The sequence below is a fragment of the Arachis duranensis genome, chromosome 8, assembly GCF_000817695.3.
Source record: "Arachis duranensis cultivar V14167 chromosome 8, aradu.V14167.gnm2.J7QH, whole genome shotgun sequence".
Lineage (NCBI taxonomy): Eukaryota > Viridiplantae > Streptophyta > Magnoliopsida > Fabales > Fabaceae > Arachis > Arachis duranensis.
This window is the reverse complement of record NC_029779.3, coordinates 47,807,082-47,824,839: the sequence shown is the minus strand read 5'-3', so window position 1 is coordinate 47,824,839 and position 17,758 is coordinate 47,807,082. Positions and strand designations below refer to the sequence as shown.

General features: G+C 34.8%; 2 protein-coding genes across 2 annotated transcripts in view; one reads left to right on the top strand and one right to left on the bottom strand.

Annotated features, from left to right (window-relative positions):
• The window catches only part of LOC127741287 (uncharacterized), an 83,006-nt gene that overhangs the window by 10,714 nt on the left and 54,534 nt on the right, over positions 1 to 17,758 (bottom strand). The window lies entirely within an intron of this gene.
• Positions 15,423 to 17,100, top strand: LOC107463418 (aspartyl protease family protein 2). Its single transcript, XM_016082212.3, has one exon. It carries the CDS (start codon positions 15,502 to 15,504, stop codon positions 16,951 to 16,953), a length of 1,452 nt encoding a protein of 483 aa, XP_015937698.1. The 5' UTR covers positions 15,423 to 15,501; the 3' UTR covers positions 16,954 to 17,100.

Below are 17,758 nucleotides of genomic sequence, written 5' to 3'. Positions count from 1 at the left end.
GAAACTAGATGTTACTATGTTACCGTTATTATTAATAAATTAATATTTTGTTACTCTATATATACCACTTAGATACACTTCTATTCTCACATTTTCTACTACTCTTCTATTCTCTCAAATAACGATATCAACGTGTTAGATTGTTCTCCAGTATTTGATGATATTCTAAATGACCGTATTCCAAAGGTAAATTATACTATTAAGGGTAATAATTATACTATGGGATACTATTTAGCAGATGGTATTTATCTTAAATGGGTCACATTTGTCAAATCAATCTCAAAGCCATAAGGGGAGAAACGTAAGTTATTTGTACAATACCAGGAAGGGCAAAGAAAAGATGTGGAGCGAGCATTCGGAGTATTGCAAGCACGCTTTGCAATTATACATGATCCAGTTCGTTTTCAGGAAAAGAAGAAGCTTGCCGACATAATGAGAACTTGTATTATATTGCATAATATGATTGTTAAGGATGAGAGAGACACTTATGCAGGAAATTTTGCTCAAGACTTAGAGTATGATGATGTCGAAAATGGCTTATCACAACCTTAACTAGGAGAAGAAGATTTTGCACCATACTATCAATTTCTCCAAAAAAATACCCAACTTCAAAATAGGCAGCAGCATAGACAATTGAAAGAGGACTTGATTGAACACATATGACAATTTCACAATGCTTGTCGTTAACTATAGAGCTTAATTATGTTTTTCTTTATATTAAGTAATTTTACAAATTAGTGTAACCCGAATTATATATTGTGTATTATTGTTATATATGAATTTATTTAATATTAATATCTTTTAATAGTAAATTATTTTTAAATTTAAAAATTTAAATTACATTATTAAAAAAATTAATTACATTAATTTTAAGTATTTTAATTAATTAATTAAGTGAGACTACAATAAAGACTAAAGTTAGTTCCTCCTAATGGAGAAGAAAGAGATGCTTTGAGTTCTTATTTATTGTATATAATGCAAAAATTGATGTGGAGTTACTTTTTATAACAAGTAGACCATAGACAAAAATTGAGATGAGTTTTCTATTGTAGATGGTCTAATAACATGGGAGCAGGTACTTGAACATAGACCAATAGATCTACAGACATAGTTCAGCTTCATTCGGAATTTGACTCACGTGATTGAAGGTGTTATACTATGCATTTTAATTGCTGATTTTTTTTGCATTTTCCGAAATATCTTATCTGCCCTAATATTATATATTGGTCACAACCAAGGATTAGTAGCAAGGTCAATTTCTGCCCTTAAATAAATATATATAAAAAAAAAACTTGTTTAAAATTTTTAGATTGATAAATCATTTTTTAAACAAACGGAGAGTTAGAAGGTCCCGTGTGTGATTTTATAATAACTCTTCCCCTTTATTTAAATGTATTTCAGTCTTTTTTGGTGATGAAGACTACATATTTTCAAAGGCAAAAGAATTACTAGCATTATATTATGACTATGAAGATCTCTTTCACATTGAATTACTCAATTACATTACTTAGCGAGTTTGGCGGAAGAAATTAATTGAAGCCTTCTTTCTATAGTTTATGTTACTCTTTTCGTAAATATATATGCCATGATCAATCACTATCACTAGGATCGGATATCTAAAATTTTTTTCATTAACTTTATACATAACTTACTAATATGAGTTTAATATATTTATTTATTTATTTTTAATAGCTAACTAAATGAAAAACCAACTTGTTATTAGTTGTATACTTGTACAGAATGAGAATAAGAACGAAATAAACAGATGCTCTTTTATTTCTCTCTGATTCTCAACGAGGTTGTCTTGATGGGAGGATTGTTATTAGGGATGACAACATATACTCTATCAGGTATTTAATTCGATCCCATTTGATCGAGTAGGATTGTCAACTTGATTCGCAGCGGATAGAATAAAGTGTAGGTAGGGTTCTGGTGTGAGTTGGGTAGGGTTGATAGCGTGCGGTCCTACCCGACCAACCTGTACTTTATATACGTATATAGAATAATTGACCATTTATACCCATGATAGTTCAGAACGCTGACATTTGTATCTATCGTAGATGGAAACTGACTTTGTACCCATGCAAGATGGGCTCCGTGTGACAAAAATAGTATGGCTTGGATTGGCACTTGCTTCGGAGTTGTAGGACTCTACGTGGCTCTCCAAACCTCCCTAAGCCCTGACTACATGGATCTGAACGTTTCTATATGAAGGTAGAAAGAGCCTTATGCTTGAAATCAAAACCCTAGCAACTTGTCTTCTCCAATTCGAGCCATACCCCCAAAATGAAATATTGGTGAAATTCAAGTACACCCAGAGTTATCTCATAACCCCAGTAATGTCATTACGCAGATCTAACTCTGATGGAAATGATGGAAGTCGTAGCAGTTCTTCAAGTTCGAAGAAGATGAAGGAGAAGAAGCTTGATGGCAAATGTTTCTATGGGAGGGATGTTGTGTTGATGGAGTCTGGCACGATTACGAACCCTAATAGATGGTTCATCAGATGTCCTCTATGGACGGTAAGGGCCAGATGCTGTTATTGTTGATGTGAGACAATTATTTTTGAGTTTTAGTTGACAATGTGGGGCCTTTTTTTGTGTTTTTTCAGACAAGAGATTGCAAATACTTTGTTTGGGTGGATGAACTCAAACAAGGATGGGAGGGCTTGGCAAGATGTTTAGCCAAGAGAAAGTCGGAGCATTCTTAAGCAAGGCATGATGATGGATTGACTGTCATTGCAGGGGAAAAATCAGCAAGCATCCTCAATGATGGCTAGGAAGATAGACAAATTTATGATTGAAATTAGGGGTGAAATTAGGGGAATTAAACTGTTGATTACAACTGTTGCACTGGGGGTGACGTTTTGTTTGTTGTGAGTTGTATTTGGTGATAAAATTATAAGACATGTAAAATTGGGGATCTTTGTTCATGATAGTTAAATTTTCTCATGATATTGGCATGATATGGTTTATTTCTAATCTATACTGGTTTGCTTTACATGTGATACATTGATGTAGATACGCAGGCTTTGAACTTGTTGCTGCAATCTGAAATGATTTTGATAACGTTTAAAAGTAGACAATGCATGCTGTTGAAAATGGACCTGAATCTCTCTTTTCTCCTTAAGGATCCAATAATAAGCTGTATTTGTAAATTAGTAACTTGATGTTTTGCTTTTCAATATATGAGTTCGAACCAAATTGGCCGAACAAAATGCCGTGACAATAGTGATACCAAAAAAGGCAAAAGAAGGCAAGTATATAGATGATGTAACAAGACTTTGTTCTTTATATATAAAGAGATGCTGCAGGTTCCAAACATTCTGAAATAAGCCAAAGAAGCCAAGTATTGGAAACTCAAATCACACCCTCAAAAAAAGCATTACTAAGTCATATCTAAGCCATACCATGAAAATGCATAACAAAATACAAGACTTATGTATCTCACTGGTGTAAACTAAAAACAATAAAAAGCAACCATAACTAGTCTACGATATTGGGGTCGAGTTACTGCTCCATCTTGAGATACCATTTTTTCCTCCGCTTGATCTCCGTATCCTGCCTCGACCTGTAACTTGACCTCTTCCTCTATCAGCTGTGCCTCGACCTCTAGCAGTTGGAGTCATAACTCAAGGTGTGGCCATGAACTGCATGAACCGGTTGCTTGTCCCTGCACTAGCACCTTGTAGTGGATGAGGTGTAGTTTGAGAGTTGTGTGTGGATGGAGTTGTAGTTGGCCGGTTGGCAGGTGGTGTCGTTGGCTGCTGTGTTTGTCCAGTCGGAGGCGGCCGCTTAACACTTCTCTTTTTAACTTATTTTTTATTTGTTGCATTGTTTGTTGGAGGCTGTGGTTGTGCTGTTGGTAGGGGAGGCATTGGTTGAGGCTACTTCATTCCAAAGAACAACGCAGTCATTATCACACAAGGTTTACAAGGCAGATTAGTGAAATGATTAATACAATTCACTTACATGTGGAGTGTGGGCTATTGCGGTTCCGTTTCCTTCTTCAGTGGTCTCTTGTTCAGCCTCTACAGCTTCTAATGTCTCCTCCTAGTAAATTTTAGCAAGCATATCCTCATTCTCATCATCTGCAGGTGCCTGTGGTGCAGAAGTCCCTTCACCCATTGCTTCCTTTCTCTTTTTACAACTTCTCTTATTGTGACCAGCCTAAGGAAACAAGTATTAGTCGTAAACTCAACTAAAATCACATGAATCAATAATTATAGAATTTACGGAATTTCACCTAGAATTAAACTTCCATACCTGGAGGCAGTACTTACAGATAATAGTCCCAATCCTCCTCGTTGTTCTATGAGGGTCACTCTTCTCTTTAGGGTCATTATTTCTCTTGTCTCTCTTGGTTGTAGGTCTTCCGATTGGTTTTCTATACCGTGGTGGCAGAATAGGGAGGATTTCAAGGTGTTTCTAGTACTCCTGGCTTGGAACCGGACGCATGGAAGTCTAATAGGCTGCGTTGTATGCACCCATGGTGAGCCAGTTGTGTGCATATTCTTCGGGCCTTCTGTTCTGGTAAGCCAAAGCAGCACAGGCATGTCTACATGGTAGCCCTGTGATTTGCCAAAGTCGACAGCTACATGTACCTTTGCCAAGATCCACACTTACCTTCATTGGCAGACATTGCACCTCGTACACATTTTCTGCATCATCTCCGGTAGGCAGAGGCCTCCATTTGTTGCTCTCTCGCTTCTCCCTTTCTAAGTTGTTCTGTTGAATTGGAGCTAACCTTTCGCTGTACCCAACCAAAGTTTTTTTGTTCCTAGCCATAATCCTCATTACGTAGCACTTCACTTCCTCTAATATCGTAATTATCGGCTTACTCCTCATATTCTTCACATTCGCATTAAACACCTCACAGTTGTTGTTTGTGTAGTTGTCCAGCTTAGGGTATTTACTAAAATGAGCTATGCTCCATTGTTTAGGGCTTATCTTTTCAAGGTATTCCCAAGCCCCAACATTGATCCTTTTTAGTCTCTCCATGGCAGCATTGAAGTCTTGTGTTGTGGTTGCCTTGGCACAAGATCACATGCACATTTTCAGCTGCAAGTTACTCTATTTCTTGCGAAAGTTTTGGCATATATGCATTGCATAGAATCTGTGGTTAGCATTTGGGTATATTTCTTGTACGGCCAGTATTACTCCTTATAGGCATGCATGTAAGTAAGCAATTATCAACAATCCAACAATCCAGAAACATAATTAAGTATTTAGCTAAACTAGATTCCAACATTCCAATATCAGTCTCATTCCAAAACAGAATTCAATATTTACCTAGCCCATTCTTGGCCAAACCAGATTTCAATCATCCATGTGATTAGTGAAATTGTAAAATAGAATTCAAAAAATAGACGGGCAACTAGTTACATAACACGGATTTCAATAATTCATGTGGTCTTTGAAAATGTAAATTAGAATTCAATAATAAGCTAACAATGATTAAGTAATAAGCTTTCAATGAAATTCTAAAACACACTTGAACAAGTCCATACATGAAATTTCAAGACAGGCCAAAATAATAACCAAATTAAGACCTACTATCAGATTCCCTAAACACATGAATCATATGTACATCATTATAACATGTTTAAATAAGACAGAAAAGGTATAAACTTGCCCTAACAGACTTAACAACAAAAGAATGCACAAGTACCTTCTGCATATTAATTGACATGAAATTAAACCTGTTAGCTTGAAAATCGCCCACATCCTCCTGGAGTATCTACAAAAACTACTTCCAACTTTCTTTGTTCTCTGATTCCACAATTGCGTAGGCAATAGGATAGATATGATTATTTGCATCCTGTCCTATTGCTGTCAGTAACTGCCTCCCATAATACCCTCTAATGAAGGTCCCGTCCAACCCTATAAAAGGTCTACATCCACCCACAAACCCCTTTTTGCACGCATCAAAGCAAACATAGATCCTCAGAAAAATAGGATTGGAATCAGGCATAGGATTCGTGTGGATCCTTACAGTCGACCCATGATTAGTCTTCAGTATCTCATTAGCATAATGACGAAGTCGTGCATACTGTACAATCTCAGAACCCTCAATCCTCTCCTTTGTATTCTTCATAGATCTGTAAATTTTTCTTTCATTGATTAGTACATCATACTCAGATCTGAGGTATTGGTCAGCCTCCCTCACTGTCAAGTTTGGTTGCACTCGTATCCTCTCCTCCAGCTCATCTATGACCCATTTTTCATCTGCTGGCTTACATTGATTGTCCTTACTACAGGTATATTCATTTACAAAGGTCTTTACCTAATAACTTATTGGGAATGTTCTCTTGGCACAGTATATTTGCCAAGGACAGTCCTCATCATAGCATATAGCCTTCGATCTTGTAGAATCACAACAAGCAAAGAATATGCTCCTTCCAATATTGATATTAAACTTTTAGACAGCCTTCCTGAAATGGCTTAGAGTTTCAAACTCCATCCCTAACTCCAACCGCACCTGGCTAACCGGGACATCAGCATTGCTCTGAGGAAAAAATTGCGTCTGGTCAGTATCCTTGTCACTTGCTATGCTATGCAATTCCTCTTATTCATAGCAATGATGTCCAGGATTTTCATCAGAAAAATCATCCTCATCAACGGGGACGTAGAAGGTTGGCGACTTGTTCGGATCGGGGTTTGGGATGAAAGACTGTCTTGTAGAGGGAGGCCTCTTTGTTGATCTCCTCTTATTCACCTTTGTCCTTCCCTCGACCTCATCTGAAGGATTGCTCTGATCATTCTAGGGAGTCCTATTGGTCTCAGAGGGTGGAACTGACTGAGGGATTGATTGTGAAAGTGAATTTCCATACGAATGTGGGATGTATTGGGTTAGTTGTTCTGGTTCAAGAGGTGCAGAGACATTGGGTTCAGAAGGCGAGACTGGGTCTGAACAAACAGTGTGTGTTGGTTGCTGATCTTCTTGAATAGATGGCTGGAAAGGTTGGAACTGAGTTGATGGTGATTTATCTGGTATGACAGGTGTTGGGGGAGGCTGAAAAATCTGTCCTATCTCATCAGATACTGAAAGTAGTGGGTCTGCTGTCTCCTGGGCCATACTGACATTGTCCTCTTTTTGGGCCTCAACTCCAGCCTATTTATGTGCTTTATGGGCCTCTTCCCTGCTCTGGGCCTCACTCCTTTTTCGGTCCTCCATCCCAACTTGCACGTTACGTACAATTTTAGCATCATCCTCATCTTCCACTACTATCAATCTTCTTTTTGGACTCTTCTTCGGAGTTGGAACCCTTCTAGCACAGCGCTTTACTCTCATCTTTGATGGAGTCATATTTTTCTCCTCAACTAACATGGGCTCATCCACCGGATGCTTTGTATATACATTTATTCTGTTACTGTTCTTCACAGTTGTCTCATACATTCTAACTATATCCATATCAACCCTTAGGTCACTCAATCCATCATCAAGCTCCTTCCCAGGTACCAGCCAGAAAAAATTAGTAACAAATGTACATCCTATATCCTTCAGCAAATCAGATACGAAAAAACCATTCAGGGTATCAACATTAACCCTCTCGATCTCTGTGACTTCACCACCAACGTAACTAACCTTCCCACACAGCCCTCTCTCAAATTGTCCTCTATGATTAATACACAGTGTTATATGAATGGTGCCATTTCTAAAAGTGAAATTAACCAACACATTCTAATAAAATATTACATGTTACTACACTTAACACAAACCCGAAATCAACCAATTTAGCAATTCTCAAACAGGATTTGATATGGTAATATAATCTGTCTAACTAGTAGCAATGACATTTGAAATTAATCAACATTGGCAATGACATACCTCTGATCTCTGCCGACCAAAGGGAGTGACCTCTGCACCGTCGATGACGAAACCGCTGTGTTCGAGCTCTGCTCGCTATTCCTTGCACGTTCCTCTTTTACGTTTTTATACTGATCGCTTGCTACTACTTCGAACGTCTTTTCCGAGTTGGGAATGACAGCATTGAAACCCGTAGCTTCAAGGTGATGGCTTGGGAGTCTTCCAGACGTCTTCTCCGAGTTGAGAACGAAACGACGACCTCTGTTAGGGCACAGCAGAGTCTCCGGCGAAATTTTCTTCAATCTCCCAACCCTTAGTAAAAAAAATTGTTTAATTTCACATAGATTGAAAAAATTGTTTAATTCCACGTAGATTGGATTTTGGGAGGTTCGGAGAACCACGTAGGGTCCTACAACCCCGAAGCAAGTGCCAATCCAAGCCAGGCTATTTTTGTCACACGGAGCCTATCTTGCATGGGTACAAAGTCAGTTTCCATCTACGATGGGTACAAATGTTAGCGTTTTGAACTATCATGGGTACAAATAGTAAATTATTCTACGTATATATTATATACTTATATAAAAATATATTTTAAGTGGATGTTGAACCAAAGATTTCTCACTAAATGCAAAAAATCTTTAACTATTAAAAGAAGATCATTAATTGATAATTTAATACTTTTTTCTTTTACATAAAAGTCAGTTCTATTTTAAATTATTATCAAGTTACATAGTAATGTTGCATCTTTTTTGTAATCCACGAGTAGAGTCGGATACCCGTAGATTAAGAACGGATAAGATTAGAGTTGGGATATTCTCAACTCGCGATAGAGTAGGGTTGAGTTTATATAAAAATCTCAACCCGCAGATAAGATTAAAGTTAGCTTCAAACTCTATCCTATCCTACCCATTACCAACTCCATTTTTCTCCTCACTTCCAGATACTTGTTTGGAAAGACCATTTAGATATTCTATACATTTAAATTTTTTTGTTAATCAAATTTATTTAAGTTGGTTTAACATAACAAAAATTAGTTATAACTAGTATTATTCTAAGCCTTGTAATTTAATTTAGTTGGACTTGGTTTAAAAAAAGACTTTTTGGCCTATTTTTAGACTAATCTGTTATGAGTCTATTTAAATATTTTGTGAGATAATTTGATAACTTTTGACAAATAAAATTTTTTGAATTGCTTTGTGCACTTTTTTTGTGTGATTAAATGAGGTGAATAATTTGTTTTGCTTATTGCATGAAAAAATTTGAAGGATCCCACTGAAAGTAATTCTTAGTGTTAGTTTTTTCAATTTTTCAACCTTCTAATCTAGATTGTCAAAGACAAATTCTTTAAATATCAAGTAAAAAATCTATTCAAGTGGTCTAAGTCACTAAAAACAAATTTTTTACAGGTCTAATAAAAAAATCCTCTTTTCTATTAATTCTATTTTTGTATTGTTATTGTGTTTCTGTGTGTCCTTTTTTGGGTTAATGTTCAAATTCGTCCCTGAAAGATCACGCGATCTTCATTTTCGTCCCCGAATGATTTTTTTAATCAAATTAGTCCCTGAAAAATAAACTGTTAGTCAAATTAGTCCTTCCGTCAATTGGATGATGACGTGTCACGTTAAGTGCCATGTAGCATGATGACGTGACACATCACGTGACAGGTTAGTAACACGTGGCACGCCACGTGACAGGTCAGTGACACATGACATGCCACGTGTCACTTGACATATAAAAAAAATTTCTATTAGTCAAAATAGTCCTTGAAAGTCTAGACGTAAGTCATTTTCATCCCTCAAATTTTAAAAGTAATATTTTAAATTTTACTAAATAATATAGTAATTATTTTAAATTTTAAATCTTTTAAATTTTTTAAAATTATAATTTTTATTATTATTTAATTTGTATAGTAAAACTCAATAATTGAAAAACTGGTTTATGGAATCACTTTTTGAATCTTAATATTCTAATATAATTTTTTAAATATTTCATTTAAAACAAAAGGAATTTTATTTTAATACGAAGCATATCTATTTATATAATGTACTAGTGCGGAGTAGCCTGTGTTATGCATATGTATAATGTTTCCTATTTCATTTTATCTCATTGATTTGTGAAATTAAAAGAAAAATTATATAATTTATCTTAAACATATGAAACACACAAAAATTTATTATGATATTTGCACGTATTACGCTTAAGAAGTAATTCATTTATAATAATAATAATAATAATAATAATAATAATAATAATAATTAACCAACAAATTTTTAATATTTTGTAAAGTTTGAAATTGAAGCAAAATTTGTGAATCTTCTTGAATTTTGACTCTAAGTATCACTACCATTACCTCCTATATATAAGTAATACCGTAATGAAAAAAAAAAAGATGTAGTAGAAAAAAAATATTGGTATAACTTTGTTTAGGTTAACATACATAAATTTTGATTTTGAGCATATAACTTTATTTAGGTTAATAAATACATATATTTCAATTTTGAGTATATATATATTCCAGCAAAATGTAGTAATGTAAACAAAAAAGTTTTAGAATAGAAAAGAATAAGAGAGATTTTGAGAAGAATTAAAGGAGAGAAATAATTTTATGAAGAAAAAATAAAAAAAATATATAAGGACTAGTTTGACTAATTTTTAAAATTTGAGGGATGAAAATGACTTACGTATGTACTTTCAAGGACTATTTTGACTAATAGAAAATTTTTTTATATGTCAAGTGACACGTGGCATGCCACGTGTCACTGACCTGTCACGTGGCGTGCCACGTGTTACTGACCTGCCACGTGGCGTGTTACATCATCATGCCACGTGGCACTTAACGTGACACGTCATCATCCAATTGACGGAAAGACTAATTTGACTAACAGTTTATCTTTCAGGGACTAATTTGATTAAAAAAATCATTCAGGGACGAAAATGAAGATCGCGTGATCTTTCAAGGACGAATTTAAACATTAACCCGTCCTTTTTTATTCTTTTTTATCCTGGTTCTTAATTTTCTTACCACACTTTTTTTGCCTCTGAATTTTTCCTTTTCTTCATTTTCTCTCCACTACTTCTCTTTCCTTCGTCTTACTTTCTATTTGAGATCGATTTATTTTTTAGTTTTTTTTTATTTTTAATAATCCTTTTGTAATGTAATTTTTTGAGCTTTTTATTTTTAATATAGAGCTCAAATTGGTGTAATCCTCCAAAATGCCCAAAAAATTGTGTTTGACGCCGTTGTGGAGATATATGATGATTACAGAAAAATGTCACCGCCTTTTTTCCATTTATGTCACTAACTTCTTCAACAAAACGTCGGCAACGTTTTGCACAAAACGTCAATGATGTTTTCTGTGCATGGTTAACACGTGCTGATGGGCTCTCTCTTTCTAGCGTAAAACTTTTTCACCTTAGTAACTATATTCTTTTTTCCATTTCTTCTACTTTTCTTTCCAGTTCTACAAAAGGGCTCTCTTCTATTATTGTTATTCTTACTCCAACAAAAATAAATAAATCCACCAAAAATAAGTAAAACGATAGCACCCATACTTATTAGTCACCACAACTAAACCAAAGTCATTCAGGTAAATATTTGTGCTTCTTCTTTTTGTTTTGAACTGAAAGTGTGAATAAGAATTTTTAAAAGTAGGTTAAGGTTTTGTAATTTTTTTAGGTTATTTTGTTATTAATTAATAGTAAGTTAATTAATTGTTAGTAATAGTACCGGCGTTAGTATAGGTGTTAGTTAGTGTTAGGGTTAGTTTTAATAAATTAATTATTGTTAGTGACTCAGTGTTAGTGTTAGTGTTAGTGTTAGGTTAGTGTTAACCCACCTAGACCTAGTATTATAACCCACCCAATCTATGTTGGGTTCTGGAAAATCAACATCATCGATTTTTTCGAACTCAACATACAACTCGATAAGTGAGGCCCGTGCTCTAGTTTGATGATAGGTAAAAAAACATTCTTTGCATACTAGCTTCATCAATCACATGCATTATTTGAAATTGGCTGAAACCACCAAATACTAACACAGGCTGCATGTACAGAATATTTATGACTCTCTTTTGCACTTGATGATCTACACTTTGAGAAAGTATGCTCTTAAGTCCTTCATATGTTATTGAAAAAAGAACAATAATAACACATAGATTCTCACATATAAAACTCACGCCTTTATGTGTATGAGATAAAATCTTACCATTGTAGTATATTTTTAAACTAATATAACCCTCCATTTTATACACTCATCATACTCATTCATGAACTTTTTTCAGCTCAAATTGAGAACATTTTGTAGAATAAATCTCTCATCACTCTATTTCTATGTAAAACTTTACTCTCATACTCTATTTTTACGTTTTAGTACAATTTAGAACTTCTTTTATAGTTAATTATATATTTTTTTTATTTCTCCTAGCACAAAACGTTGCTGACGTTTTCACAAAACATCATCCACGTTTTTTATTTTTTCTGCAATACATCAACGACGTTTTGACCGAAAAAAATTTAAAAATATGTCTTCAATCAAAACGTTACTGACATTTTTCTTTGCGTCAATTAAAAAAAATAAATATACAATACGTCGCTGACATTTTACCCGTAATAAAATTTAAAAAATATTTTTTATACAATATGTCGCTGACGTTTTGTCCATGCTAAATTTTTAAAAATAATTATGCAATCCGTCGATGTCGTTTTATTTTTTTATTAAAAAAAGAATTCACCCACCCGCAAAACATTGATGACGTTTTGTTCTTTTCAAAAAACTCAAGCAGACCTATAGCAGAATAAAATACAATACCACTAAAATATCATTAATATCACACATACATTTATAATACAGAAAAAACTGATCCTAATTTTTTTCCTTTTATGGTATCTTTATTTTTCTCCTGTCATGGGTTGTCTTGGTTTGTTGGTTTAGGTTCAAATTGTTTGGATTTGGGAAAAAAGTACTTCGGAGATAGTGTTTTGTTCGTGAAAATATATTCAAATGAAGAAAAAGTTTAAATTTATTCAAATATAAAGAAAATATATCTTATCATGTTGCATTTTTTTATATGTAGATCTAAAATTAAAAGAAATTTATATTTGTCCATTATTCCAACATTATCTACTCAATTTAATTAACAATAAAGCTATTGAAAAAGAAACAAGAATCGAAGTTCAAGTACTCAAGATCATGGATAAGGGTAAACAATAATATAATTATCACGAGAAATAATGATCTCAAGCCTGAAAATCACAATTCTTAAAACTATTTGGTTGGTGAACTAATGAACACAGATAGCTTTATGAATTCAACTTATTACAATTTTTTAATACACATTAATGCTTAAAGAATTTGTAAGTGATGATCTGTAAATAAATTTATAAATGCTTAAAGAATTTGTAAGTATATGTTCTATTTCTGATAAAATGATTGATGTCAAATTTATTAGTAACACTTTAATATAAATTAATTTATAGTTATATTCGGAAATCCTTCTAAAAATATTTAGTAGTTCAAATATAACATGACAAAAATATAAATATAAAGAGAAAAAAAGACAAAAAAATAATAATAAGGCAATAACACATATTTTTCTATATTTTGTCCTTTTACTAAATACAAAATATAATACATTCACTTTCACTCTTAAAAAAAAATTAGACTACTCGTGAGGTTTTGATCTCAAATTGCCCTCTCCATGTGGTTGTTCAAATAAGTCCTCTAATCAAGCCTAAATTTCTCGTTTGGTTTTAAGGAAAAAAACAAATAATGTGGCACCATGCATGTATACTGAGGTGCTGACAATTATTTGATGTATATAGAGTCTTGCTTATTTATGTTAATATATTCATAAATCAAGAAAATGACATGTACTTAAAACTAATGAATAAATAATATTTATTTGTTTATTATATTTGACCCTTTTAAGTGCATGATCTTAATCTTTGATGAAAAGTTACATATCAAATTGTTAAACATATATTATATTCTATATGTCTCTTGGTTCTCTTTAATTATATTGATTCAAATATATGTTAAAAAAGAGATAGCTAGCAATAAATAAAATGAACAAAGAAAATATATGACATAAGGTTTGTCACTTGGATATATTGGATATTTGTGCCTTTATAAATTTTGAATTGTTAAATTCTCATAAATATATGTCACTTTTCTTAAATACTAAATTAAGAAAAGAAATAAAATTTTCACCACCAATGTTACACTTTATCATTAGATAAAATAAAAAACTTTGGTAGAAGTTGAGTATGTTGTGCTTCTTGGCCAATTGTAGAGAGCTCTCGACTATTGAAGAGATTTTGGAAAGGAATCAAGTGAAATAACATAAGATGAGAAGATACCACGTCCAACTTAAAATCATAAAGTACGTAGTAAGTTAATGAATCTCTTAATTATAAATTCTTCACTCTTTCTTGCTTTGTTTGATCTGGAACTACTAACTCCTCACACTTGTAACATTAACAATCTCTTTCTTCAGTGTGAGCCTCCACATCAAGCACCAACTCTCCCTCTTTCTAGCTCCTTTATCGCGAATATTTGTCCATCACACCGCCGCAAAACACCGCAGGATACGTCGTCTGGACCACTTTTATCGGAAAGACTTTCGATGTTTCACCTTAAATACTCCTTAAAACTATTAGACCAATTAACCATCGGCTCTAATACCACTTGTTGAGCCGATCTTGGAGAGCTCTCCACCATCAATGATCCAACAGTGCTATGTATTTTTATATAATGAAAATTATCATGTGTAATTTATACTATTGGTGATTCTTGTATATTTTTCTTTTTTGTTATTATGTATAATATACTCTTTTAATTAATATATTTATAATATTGTATATTTTTTCAAATGGCATAATTTTCTACTCTTTTTATAGTCATCTAAAAAATTACAAATTCGAATTTTTCTATCTTCAATAAAAAAAATTCTATTTAAATTAACCAAACATAGCAATTGTAAATCTACTAACAATATTATTTCCAATTCATTAAAAGAGAAGTTTGTAGCTATCCAATGTATGTTAGTCCTGCTATTCAGATCAACAACCTCTACGAACAAATGTATCAAAAAATACTAGTACATTTTTGTAGCTCATCACATACTTATACCTAGGCAAGAATTACTATATTCTTTCATGTATATTAGCTTTTCCAAATCACCATATAAGGATAATTTCCTTTTGCATATACCACTTTTCTACTAATCTTTCTATTATGGACAAGCTAGTAATCTCACACTCCAATTTATTACTAATTACCATAACATAATCTTAATCTAGATGTCACTAAACTTAAATGAAATACTATTTTGACTACTCTAATAATTGTCTAAAATTATTTATGATGATAAAAAAAATTTTCTTTTTTAAAAAAGTATATTTTTATCCCAAAAAAAAGACATGTCACCTAGCCAAAAATGCAAAATTTTGAGATATATTCCCATACCCATAGCATCAAATCTAACAGCAACTTTGAATAATTAATTAAGTAAAAAGAAGAAAATAATCACCAAATGGGAACACACTTGAGAATTGAGTGAAAGTGCATTCCTCACATACTATCACTACGCATTATTTATTCTCTGCCACCCCCTTTCATCAACCACTCAACTCTCAAACACTTTTTTTTTTTTCCTCTCTTCACTACACACACTCTCTCTCTCCAAAACAAAGATGGAAGAGAAGAAAGCAAAGGCCAAAGCTTTTCTTCTCTTCTTCTTCTTCTCAGTGTTCATCACACTCTCCACCGCCACCAAAGAAACCCAGACCCTTATCCTCCACCCACTCCCATCTCAACCCACCCTCTATTGGCCCGAACTCGAAACCGACCAACCCGACCCGGAACCCGAATCAGCTTCCCTCTCTGTCTCTCTTCACCACATCGATGCACTCTCTTCCAACAAAACACCGCACGAATTGTTTACCCAAAGGCTCCAAAGGGACGCTGCTAGGGTCAAAATTGTAACTTCCTTCGTCTCCAAAGCTCCATTTTCTTCTTCACCCAAGAACCAAACCGGGTTCGGATCACAACCCGGTTCGAGCTTCAGCAGCTCAGTCATTTCGGGTTTGGCTCAGGGCAGCGGCGAGTACTTCACGCGCCTTGGCGTCGGAACGCCACCACGCTACCTCTACATGGTGCTCGACACCGGAAGCGACGTCGTTTGGCTCCAATGTGCGCCGTGCAAGAAGTGCTACTCAGAGTCCGACCCAGTTTTCGACCCGAAAGGGTCCCGGACCTTTGCTCCAGTACCCTGCGGTTCTCCGCTCTGCCGGCAGCTGGACTCGCCGGGATGCGACGCCCGGAAAAAGGTGTGCGAGTATCAGGTCTCATATGGAGACGGGTCCTTCACCGTCGGCGATTTTGCCACTGAGACATTGACTTTCCGGCGACGCGCCAGCGTCCCGCGCGTGGCCTTAGGCTGTGGACATGACAACGAGGGGCTCTTTGTTGGGGCTGCGGGCCTTTTGGGCCTGGGCCGGGGCATGCTTTCCTTTCCGACCCAAGCCGGTATCCGGTTCAATAACAAATTCAGTTATTGTTTAGTGGACCGAGCTGCTTCATCAAAACCGTCTTCAATGGTTTTTGGCGATTTGGCAGTTTCGAGAGCGGCACGGTTCACTCCGTTGTTAAAGAACCCAAAGCTCGACACATTTTACTATGTCGAACTGTTGGGAATTAGTGTTGGCGGGGTGCTGGTTCGTGGAATTTCGGCTTCTTTGTTTCGGCTTGACCGAACCGGAAATGGTGGGGTAATTATTGACTCGGGCACTTCAGTGACTCGATTGACCCGACCCGCTTATGAGGCTTTGAGGGACGCTTTTCGGGTTGGGGCAGCCCGTTTGAAACGGGCACCCGAGTACTCGTTATTTGATACTTGCTTTGATCTTTCGGGGATGACGCAAGTGAAAGTTCCGACCGTAGTGCTACATTTTCGAGGTGCCGATGTGTCACTTCCAGCCGGGAATTACCTAATTCCGGTGGATGATAAGGGAACTTACTGCTTCGCGTTCGCCGGGACGATGAGCGGGTTGTCCATAATTGGGAATATCCAGCAACAAGGGTTTCGGGTCGTGTTTGATTTGGCGGGTTCTCGGGTCGGGTTTGCCCCGAGAGGATGCGCATAAAAAGAATCAATGTGAGTTGTAGTAGTGAAAGTTAAATTTTGTAATAGTTGGCTTCTATTTTTGGTTTAGGTCAAACTAAATATAAGAATAGATATTTATGTTTTGCCTTGGTTAACTTAATGAAATGGTAATTTGGCGATTTAACAATGGTAATTTAGTTTGGTATCTTAATTAGTAATTGTAGCATCATCGAAATGCTTATGTTCACTTATGTTGTATACAATATAGTAACATTAAGATTTGAGAAGAGTGAATTGTCATGATCATACCTTAAGATGAATGTGACTGAAATCGTGTGTGCAATAATAACTCAGGTAAACACGGTACAACAATAATGCATGCTCAATTATTTTTCCCTCCCTTCAATTAGCATCCTAAGGGAAAAAACAATTAGACATGTCAATAATTTTAGTGGTGAAGAGTGTCGGAAATGATTGAGTGAATCTTAGAAACAAATGAAATAAGCATGTCAAACTTTCATGTTGGATCAGCAATCACGCTTGGCATATGGCCAACAATTTATTTTTTGGGGGGGTTACATTACTATCCCTTTTTCTAAGCTATCATATTTGGATTATTTTTTTTAAATATTGACCCAACTTTGACACAACACTCAGTATTTGAATTTTATGATATGAGCAAGGTTTTGGGAATCGAATCGGTTATCGAACTGTTCTAATTATTAGTTTATTGGTTTATTGGTTTAACTGATTTAACCGTAATTCAACTAAAATAACCGTTTCATAATAAAATAATAAATAAAATATAAATAAACATACTAAAATATAATTATAGTCTAATATCA